Consider the following 11,206-nt stretch of genomic DNA (forward strand, 5'->3'; position numbering starts at 1 on the left):
GGGAGGAGACAGAGTTTAAAAGGTTAGGTAAAGCCGCTGGGGAAGAGAAACTGTTTGAGGAGAAAGTTGGGTTGGCAATGGGCTTTTTCCCCAATTTTGTGTGGGCTTTTTTGTTGGAGACAACTTTGGGCCCAGGGTTGAAACTATTTAGATCAATTGAGATGGAGCCAAGGAGAGAGCTAGTTGGGAGAGATTTTGAGGTGCAGTTGTCTATGGGGTTTTTGATGGAGGTGAGCTGGGGTGTTGGGTGATGTAATAGGTTAGGATCTTTTAAGACAACAAGATCTGTATATCGGCAGTTGGTAGCTTAGCTTGAGTTGCATTTAATGAGTTAAGGGGATGATGGGAAGTGCACTGTGGAACGTGTGATGAGGTTGACAACAGAGATAGGTTTTTTGGGGGATTAAGAATAGGAGGGGTAAGAACGGAAGTGTTTAGATATTTGTCCCCGGTGACTTGGGTGGTGTTTTGGGTTGAGGAGGGTTAAGGAGGGTTGAGAAGACAATGTAACACCTGCTGCATAACCCCATGCAGACGATGAGGAAGGGGGCAGGTTTGAGAAAATGTTCACTTTGAGAGATATGGAGTATTTTCCTTCAAAGGATTCTTCTAGAGGGGCACGACAGGTTTGATGTTTATGGCCAATTCTATCACAAGTAGTGCAATAAAAGTCTAAACTTTCATACTTAAAAAGAAATCCATGTTGTCTCACCTTGATCACGTCAAAGAGAGAAACCTAGCTTCAGAGGATCAAACACATTGATCTCAACCAGAATTCTGAGATAGCTTCGAAATGTCTTCCTATCCCCACCAAAAACATCCACATTGATAGGATGTCCCATACCTTTTCCATTGGCAATAGCATTCTTGAGAGACATATTAGCCAATGGCAGGCCATGGACTTGAATCCAGAAAGGAGATGTGTTAGTAGACAGTTCCCCCATAGTGGCCTTGGGAGACCATTGTTGCAGAGACAAAAGACAACCATTTACATTCCACGTGATGTGCTTTTGAATTCTGTCGACATGCTCCTGTTTGCTGAATTTGAAAAGGAACCTGTTCAGGCCAAGAGAAGCAAATGAGAAAGGCACAGCAAAATTCCAGGCTTTGTTTAGTGCAGCATTGACAAATTGGATATTGTGAGTTTTTTGTGAGATGAGGTGACCTACTAGAGGCAAACATTCATCGATGGCTGAGTTAGGGAGTCTGGTTTCTATTTGAGAGGAGGGGTCCTCCCATGAGAGGGCCTCTGTCTAAGAGATGAAAGACTCTAGATCCATAAAGGATGGGGAAGATGAGAGGAGAGGAGACGAGGGAAGAAATGAGACAAACTCTCGAGTGGGAAACGGATGTTTCAGAGAGAGTTTCCTAGAGAGAAAACTAGAGAGCACAAAGAGTGCTTGTTGTAGAGTCTAAATCTATCTATTTGAAACTTGCGCGCTTGGGGAACTAAGACCGAATGGAAATAGCTGGGCAAGTTTGGCTTTTTGTGCAAACATCACATTTCTCATCTACCTATCGTGTTCGATCTCTTATATAAAGAGGGACAGCCCAATACTAAAAAACAAGCGTGCGGTGTAGAACAGACAACACGCATGAACAACTCCACACATGATACAACATAACTACAAGATCAGGAGAGGGAGAGAGAGAACACTCGGGAAGCAAGTAGCTTGTTGGGTTTAATTTAATACTGCTCGAAGTTTGTTGGATTTTTTTTAGCTTGAGGTGATGCCGATTATTGCCGCAAAACCATCTGATTACATCCTCTCTCTGTTACTCACTCCCTCCTTTCCTTATTTCATATGTATACTGATAGAATGCTTTGATAGCATGTTAGAATAATTGAGAGATACAGAAGAGTGCAAGAATATATAATAGGAAGAGCGGAAGCACACAATGGACTACATTGTATTGATATTCTACTAACTAATGATAATGAATACAGATGCCTCTATTTATAGAGAGACAAGTCACCTAATAGTCTTAGGAAATGTAAACTTAGTAGATTAAGGAAAGGTAAACCTAATAGACTAATAATACCGTAAGGAAGTAAAGAACAAGTAAATAACCCTATCATAATATTCTTAACATCCCCTCTCAAAGTTAATGTGTAAACTTAAGTTTGGGTAAAAGAAAATGGAAAGAAAATGAATTCGCTGAAAAAGCTGCTTGTGCCGAAAGAGTTGCCAGAGTGACGGCCAGAGGCGGTGGCAGAACCCGGTTCTAACCCGTTGGGTTGAAATCTTGGATCCGGGAGATTTCTCAAATACTCCAATATCCTCCCTCAAATTCAAGGTTTGGGAAAAAGAAAAGGATATTTTTTTTTTTTTAGGTCCACTGGAAAACTCGCTGGAGGTGAAACTGTTCAACTGTTCCTTCACTGTAAATATTGTAATTGTCATTGCTACTTATTATTTTTATATTGCAAGTATTGTTAATTCTAGAGCCATAATTGGTAATGAGGCTAAATATTAAGATTGTTAATTGTGTTTATGTAAGCTTTATTGTCTTGTTGGAGTTTGGGCTTAAGTTCTTTTGTAGGCTTATAGTACTATGGTAGTTGCTAACTATCCTGGTTTGCGTGAGTTTTGGACTTGACTCTCTCTTTAACAAAAACTAGCCAAAAGAGATTGTCTACCCAATACATAATATTGTGTTTATAATGTCATAGAAAAGTATAAAGAGCATTTATTTTGTAAAATAGTTTCTCGTCGCATTTGCACCCACATATATACTTGGTGCTATTTGTTTTACCTTTAAAATATTGTAACACACTACATCATAGAGCTAAATTCTCATTTGAGATTCATTAGCCTTTTTTTATGGAAGGTATACGCGTTCGATCAACTCGTGGCACTGAGGAATTTCGTATGAACATTCAAAATGTAGAAAGAAACCAAAGAGATAAAGTAAAAATCATCGGATCAGGTATGTTGTAGCCTAAACTACTTTCCCCTAAGATTTGGCTTGTAACATTACAAATAATATTTTGGACAACTTCATAATTTCTCTTGAGATAATTAATTAAATGATAAAACTACGATTGCCTTCATCATAGAAAACGTTAATCGAATAACTATTTTTCTTTCTGTGTTGGCAATATCAATGCAAAAATTACTTTGCCCTTAAAGTAAAAGTCAAATATGACATATATTGAGAGAAAAAATAAAATAAATATATAATGATTGAGTTAATATATGAAAACATTAAGATGCTCTTATTATTATTTTTTTTAAGGGAAAATTATTCCAGTCATATTAATTGATGAAAGATCACGAGTATAAAGCTCTTACATTACAGAGCAAAAACTCTGAGAAAATCATAGCCGAAGGTACAAGGTTACAAGTCATAGATACATACATAACAATCCGATATTCAAGACCTATCTATGATATCAAAATCTATTAACCCATGATTAATCTTCAATTGTAACAATAGGTCTGCTCTAGACAGACTCAATCTGATATATAGGTAGCAACATTAGTTAGATGCTCTTACTAATGTACAACACTTAAAATTTGTGTTATATTCCAATTTGTGTTATATAATTATATTCAAATATTTCCTCCAACAAGAAAGCGAGCCTAATAGAACACACTGGCCCACTTAAATCCTATGGTAAAATTAAAAAAATGTATTTATTAATGCCAAAAATATTAATTTGCCTGGCTATTATAAGACAATATCTATAAAAAGTCACCGCCTCAATCAATTTCAGATCTACAACAAATTCCGACAAATAATGTTTCTATCCGTTGCCAAGTCCTTGATTCCCTGGCTTTTAGCTGTGTGAATATGTTCTTCATGTCATGCGTTCTTCGATCCATTCATTAAAAAAAATATCACACACACATTACATGCATCTTCACGCTATGCATCCTTTCTACCATTCATCATTAATTGTGAATCACATACAAACATCGCATGCATCATCATGCCATGCATTATTTTATTTATTCATCATTCTTTCTTACTTTCATTCTCTCAAACTTCATTCGAACTGGCATAAAAATGAGTATAGAATGTCCCAACAAAAAATTCAGCATTTTCAACAAAAGGGAGCTTTCTTTGATTGTTCTCTAGCTCTCTTTGAAGAATTCAAAAAAGAAGATGTGCTTTTCTTTTCCTCTCGCTTTAGCTACACCATTGCTTAACTGTTCAATCAATTAATAAATTTTCTGTCCATAACGGATTTTAATCTTATTTATATGGTTCAAGATAAAGTTGAATGGTAAATCTAGTATAAAGCTTGCTAATATATATCACACAGCTCAATAATTTGAGGTTGGTTAGATATTATCTACCATCCGATCCATAAACTCATACTTTTAAATTGAAGAAGTAAAAATATAATTTTTTTTTTTTAGAAATAATGTTCTAATGTGTATGAGCAGTAACGAAATTTCTTTTTTATTTTGCAGTGCTAGCTCTATTGCGCCAACTAGTTTCAAATATCCTTAGATTATTGGGTACGCTACGTTAATTCAATTAATACCATACCTTACCTTAATTTTTCTAGCTTTTTTACTCTTTCTTTTTTTGAAATATATATATATATATATATTCATCTAGCTAAGTTGGTATTGTTTCATGTGGTTGACAAAGGAATCAAGGATTTATATGAAATGAAGTTAGTTCATGTCCAATCCCTTGAACTTCTGGATCGCATGTGCAAAGAAGTATCAAGTTCCAATGTGGAGCAAAGGAAGAAAAGTGGCGTTTATTTTTCCATCTTCTCTTCTATTGAGAGAGGGAATTTTGAATTTATTTTTGGTATAGTCAAAGCAAACCCAGATCTTGTGTGGAGCAGAGATCACGACTCAAGATCCATATTTTCATTGGCTGTCCTACATCGTCAAGCAAAAATATTTAGCCTTATATACGGGCTTGCTGTGAAGAAATCTATGACAAGTTGGATTCATAAAATGGGCAATAACATCTTACATATGGCCGGGATGACAGGAGATTCTACTCTACTAAATCGAATCCCAGGTGCAGCTCTGCAGATGCAAAGAGAACTACAATGGTTTAAGGTCATACCTCTCCTTTCAAACTTTTCTCATATACTTTCATTGTTAACTGCGAGGATTAGTACCCTACAAACTAAATTGAAGTTTTCCTTTAAATCTTGTCAAAATTTTCAATATACTCAAATTTTTTATCATAAAAAAAATGAGAAACTTCATAAAACCCCATGAACTTATACATGTTTTTAAATTATCACATTGTGTAAAAAAACTCTGAATTTAGGATATCAAACTTTTAATTTTTTGCAATGTCTTCCTCCTTTAGAATATTCGGTTAACTCTTGTCAAAATTTTCAAAATAATTTTTTTTTTTAATTTTTAATTTTTATAATACAATTTTAAAAATTGCAAATATTCAGGCATAGGTGTCTTTGCAAATTTCGTTAAATCCTAACCAACGCTTGACTTTATGCAATTTTTTATGATACAAATAGGGGTATTTTGGGAATTTTGACAAGATTTAACAGAAAATCCTAACGAAAGGGATACATTTTTGAAATTTCGATACCCTAAATTGAGAGTTTTTGAACATTAGAGCGGTAATGTCAAAACATGTGGAAGTTTTGAGAGATTTTGTAAAGTTTTCCCTATAAACAAATAAAATAAAAAATTATAAGATTCGGGCGTGAAATTTTTTACAAATTTTGTTAAATCCTAACCAACGCCTAAATCTATGCAATTTTTTTTTTTTTTTAAATAACAAAGAAATAAAATAAGAAAAGGGTTATTTTGGTAATTTTGACACCCCTCCATTAGGATTGACGGAAAAATCGAATGGATGAGTAATATTGCAAAAAATTGGAATAAGGTGGGACTTATAATATTTAAATCAACAATGCAGGAGGTGGAGAGTATTGTCCCTATGAGGTTTAAGGAATTTTTGAACAATGATCGTTTAACTCCTAGGGAATTATTTACAAAGAACCACAAGGACTTGATGAAAGAGGGAGAGAAATGGATGAAAGGCACAGCAACTTCTTGTACGGTGGTAGGCGCTCTCACTGTTACTATTATGTTTGCTGCAGCTTTTACTGTTCCAGGCGGTAACGTACAAGACACTGGCTACCCTATATTCTTAAACGAAAAATTGTTCATGCTCTTTATAATATCTGATGCTTTGTCTCTCTTTTCCTCCTCAACTTCAGTCTTAATGTTTTTGGGAATCCTTACATCACGCTATGCAGAAGATGATTTCCTTGAATCCTTGCCAAGAAAGATGATCATAGGCCTTTCCACTCTTTTCTTTTCCATTGCAGCCATGATGATGGCCTTTTCTGCTGCTCTTTTAATTATGCTACATGGACAATCATGGATTGTCATTCCTGTTGTTTGTTTGGCAACCTTACCCATTACGCTATTTGTATTGATGCAGTTCCCCCTTCTTGCTGACATGTTCATTTCAACTTATGGACCAGGCATCTTCGATAAGAAAATGGGGCGATGGATTTGACTTTATTTATTTTGTTGTATAAAGCAAAAATGTTCCATTAAAAATTAGCATACTTGCAAAAACTAATGATTTTTCTTTTCTTTTATTTTGGACCACAGTTGATAAATTTTCAGTTGCTGTATGTTGCATATTTTGTGATTCATCGGCTAGTTTTAGACCAATTATCATTCAGAGAATAACTTTTATAGGGTCTTGGCACAAACTAAGGCCTTTGTGCCCTCTAATAAGAAGGCGACACATCAGCGTGGAACACTATAACAAAAATATGGTGTTCCACCTAATTTTATTTATTTTTATTTATTTATTTATTTATTTTTATTTTTTCTAGAATACCTAAAACAAAACACCTTCTATAATAACCTTTTTCATATTTTTCTCCAAAACCACCCCAGCCACCAACCTGAGGAGACACCGCCGGAGTTAACGTTGGAGACAATGCCAGAGACGACGCCAACAGTACAAAAAACGCCAGGTAAGAACCAAGCTCCTCCTCCCTCTCTCCGGCGCCCCTCTCTCTCACCGGCGTTTTCTACACCGTTGGCGTCATCTCTGGCGTTGTCTCCGACGCCGGAGACAATGCCGGAGACGACGCCAACGGTACAGAAAACGCCGGGTAAGAACCAAGCTCCTCCTCCCTCTCTTTGGCGCCCCTCTCTCTCACCGGTGTTTTCTGTACTGTTGGCGTCATCTCCGGCGTTGGAGTTGTCTTCGGCGGCGTCTCCGGCAGTGTCTCCTTAGGTGGGTGATTGAAGTGGTTTTGAAGAAAAATATGAAAAGGTTATTCTAGAAGGTGTTTTGTTTTAGGTATTCTAGAAAAAAGATTAGGTGGAACACCATATTTCTGTTATAGTGTTCCACGCTGATATGTCGCCTTCTTATTGGAGGGCACAAATACCTTGGTTTGTGCCAAGACCCTATAGAAGTTATTCTCTATCATTTAATATGTTTATTTTTTTTTATCTATTTTTTATTGTTCCAAATATTATCTCTTTGTCACTCGCACAATAGCACAGAACCTCATTGGAGTATAGTGTGATACCCCAAAATTATTTCCTAAATTTATTAATTTTGGAGGAATACATGTTTTAGGGAGCAAATAATTATTTTGGAGATATCTTAGGAATAAACCGATATTTACCATTATGGATTTTAATTGGTGATTTCAGTTTATAGGATTTGAATTTTTGCTATTGAGGAGTTAATTATGGGTTTATAAGGCTTGGCAATTCCATAAAATATGCCCCGTTGTTTCCTCCTCCAAACCACAATGAGGCATAAAGGATCAGACACAATTTTCTTTTTGAGCAAATTTGCTTTTGCCCAGAGCATTATTACAGGGACGCTACATAAAAACTTTAACCACATTTGGGACCTCCAGCTTCTATATGCCTTTCCACGTATCGGTAATGTAACGCTCCCAAAATTAGCCTCGGCTAACCTGGTAGGGTTACTAGCAAAGGTCTCACAGAGGAAAATTTGGCCATTATTGCCAAGTTGGTTAAACCAGCCAGTCAATACTTGCACAAGGAAGAAAACAAACCATATTAACGGATCCGCGTGAGTGACTTGAGAGGTGGAGGATTGAAACCAAATCACCACATCCAATACTTTTCATATTTCTCTTATTTCATATTTTTCGTCAAAAAAAACAGGCTATAAATAATAATAAGACTACAGAGTACTATAAATTATACCCAAATGCATGGTAGGTTGCATTGCATAATTGGAAAACAATATTCTTCATGGCTGCAGCATTGCCGGCGGGGCTTGGTGACGTCATCAAACTCCTTCCCACTGGCAGTGTTCCTGTTCCAGTTCTGCAGCCCCATTCTGTCCAACTATGGGCAGTGCCAATGCTACAACAAGTATCTCACCACCTTTCTTGTCGGCTGCCGCGTTTGCTCTCTAAAAATGATCAGAGTAAATAATAAAGATAAAGTTCAAACTCAGAATATTTGATGCAATGTTAAATAACTATTTATCTCAAAATTTTAATTAAACTGATAAAATTGAGTGAGTTTAATTATTTAATTAATATTTTAACATATCAAACACAAAACTATTGATTATTTGACCAAGGAAATTAAGAAATCCTCATGATCAGGTTGCCCGTAAAAGAGAAATGCTAAATTAAAACGTGCTTAATTTTTTTAAGCAATCCTTTAAATAGAAGTAGAACTTCAGCTTAATTGATGTATAATATGGTAATAATGTCAAGCACTACCACCACAATAATTTAAACTAATATTAATGTTACGTGCCAAGTATATATATGGAAAAAAAAATATATATCTACCTTATTTTTTTACTTTTTAACAAGCTAGAAATATGAGTTTTCCCACACGCTTCATGTTTAGACTAAAATTTGGACTGTTTAACGACAAAAAAAACAAAGCCAAGTATTTCATTGAAGATATTGGTTAAGACATCTAACTCACATTTTCAATTACCATGCCTCAAAGGTGGGGCGGGTTTAGACTTGGAAATGTTAATTAAATAAGTCATGTATCAAAGTAGGGGTTGCAATTCGATCATGTTCATGTGTAGGACATTCATGTTGTATTCGGTTAGGTTAATTTAGTTAAATGAGTCAAATCTTTTAACCTTAACTCTTTAATCTTGTATTGGGTTTATAACAAATTGACGACTTGTGTCAAAACATGACTATATATAAGACTATTAGGTTAATGCTAATTCCACCAATTTAATTAAATGGGTTAAATTCTTTAACCGTAATCGCTAATTTCAAAATGAGTAAGTGTGAAAAATTGTTAGTTAACCTTGCCTCAAAGCATGGATTAGAAATGAAGCCCACATTTCTGAAAAGTAGCTAGAAATAGCATATTAATGAGATAGATGTGTAAACAGTGTCTATTACATGTAACATTAGGCACATGTAACGGGCAGTTGTGCTGTTCATTTCTACATTTACCGACAGTTGTGTCGTTCAAAACAAAATCTACTATGGGTTTGTAACACCCAAGGGTGGTCTTTGGCCCTCTCCCCGACAGAGCCTCCGTCTGGGATGGTGAATTGGGTGCCGGAAAAGATTGGATTTACAGACTTTATCCATGCTATTTTGGCGGTGATAGTGTTCGGAGCAGTGGTGCTTTTGGACACAAATACTATGAAGTGCTTCTATCTGGTGACTGAGTCAACTAAAAAGACTCTACTCTCGGTCGTGCCGGCAGTTGTTGGTGCCGTTTGTAGCGTGCTTATACCCTTGCAAGCGACAGGGAATTAGATACCCTTCAGCTATATCCTCATCACAGAAATCCAACGTCTCCGGTTCAGAAATGCCATTGACAGGAGAACCTAAGGAAGGGGGGCCGTTGATCATACACAGGTTTTGTAACAAGTGGATCAGCAATCAGCTTGTTGTTCAATTCATCACAACCAGGAATCTACGAACAACAATAAATATATGTATAATTAAAAACAAAATAAAAGGGTTTTGACATATGTGTGTTCTTTTGTCTCTTTTCTTCTCTCTTTTCTATATATTTTCTACCAAAACACAAAGATCATGAAAGTGACGCTACAAAAATTTCCTGAAGTTTGAAATGTTTCTCCAAAAAATTATAGTTTACCCTCCGTACTTTTTTAGTTGCACCAAGGCTCCAAGCCCCTCAATAGTAAATAGAGAAAAGCACTAATTAGATTTATATAGTTCAGAATAGAAGCATTGTTATTGGATAGATATAACATGCTCCTATTTATAGGAGAATCATGTTAAATACAAATAGATTTTTTCTCTAACTAGGTTAGCTTGGTAATATTCTTTAACTATTCACCATGATAATCTTCAAGTATGACTCAATGATATTCTTTAACTATAAGGTCTCGTTTGGTTCGTAGAATGTCTAGTCCATTGAAAAAGGATTAGCTACTATTGGGAATAAAAAAGTGTGGAATAAATTAGCTATTTCTATTCATTTGTTTGGTTGTAACGCTGGAATAGACTAACTAATCTTATTCATTCGTTTGATACAATACAATATATTGGTGAATTGAATCATATTGTGATCAAATTTCATAAAATACCCTTATAATACAAATATAATTTATATTATTAAGAACTTTCATTCCTTTTTTTTATTTTATTTTTTATAAAAATAAACAACTTTACTATAATTTTTTTTTTTCTTTTTGCAATTATGCTACAAAATTATTTATATATATATATATATATATATATATATATATATATATAAAATATTTGGAGAAAACAGAATCAAACCCAATCTTGAAATCAAAAAAATATAGTTGGAGAATGTAAAGAGAATCAAAAGAAATCAGAAAACATATTATATATTTGTATTTTATAAAAACCTTTCAGATTTTGTTTCTCCGTCAAAGAAAAAAAAAACTGAGAAAAAAGAAATTCGGAGAAACAGAATAAAAAAAAAGAAGAAGAAGAAGTATGTACATAAAAAAAGGGAGAAACGGAGAGAAGAAAATCATAGAGAAACAGTACAGAGAATCAAAAGAAATCAAAAAACATAATTAAAAAAAAAAAAACTGAGAAACGGTACAGAGAAGGGAGACAACATAGAGAAAAAAAAAAAAAAAAATCCGTTTGCACTTGCAGAAAAACTATACCAGAAGAATTAGAGAGAAAATAGAAAGAGAAAACGAAATATAAAGATGGAGAAAAGAGAAACGGAGATATATATATATATATATATATAGAGAGAGAGAGAGAGAGAGAGAAATATAAAAGAAT

General features: G+C 34.7%; 1 protein-coding gene and 1 pseudogene across 1 annotated transcript; both read left to right on the forward strand.

Moving 5' to 3' along the window:
• Positions 1–4,628: 4,628 nt before the first annotated feature.
• LOC132180715 (ankyrin repeat-containing protein NPR4-like) lies at positions 4,629–6,480 on the forward strand. The gene is made up of 2 exons (XM_059593656.1): positions 4,629–5,036; positions 5,872–6,480. The coding sequence occupies exons 1-2, from the start codon at positions 4,629–4,631 to the stop codon at positions 6,478–6,480; spliced, it is 1,017 nt and encodes a 338-aa protein (XP_059449639.1).
• Positions 6,481–6,915: 435 nt separating this feature from the next.
• LOC132180790 (protein DMP2-like) lies at positions 6,916–9,724 on the forward strand (annotated as a pseudogene).
• The last annotated feature ends 1,482 nt before the right edge of the window (positions 9,725–11,206 follow it).

This window comes from Corylus avellana, chromosome ca1, assembly GCF_901000735.1.
Source record: "Corylus avellana chromosome ca1, CavTom2PMs-1.0".
NCBI lineage: Eukaryota > Viridiplantae > Streptophyta > Magnoliopsida > Fagales > Betulaceae > Corylus > Corylus avellana.

Coding starts and splice junctions, on each gene's coding strand:
- LOC132180715 (XM_059593656.1), top strand. CDS start 4,629: ATGAAGTTAGTTCATGTCCAATCCCTTGAACTTCTGGATCGCATGTGC. Junction 5,037..5,871: donor GAGAACTACAATGGTTTAAG/GTCATACCTCTC, acceptor TCAACAATGCAG/GAGGTGGAGAGTATTGTCCC.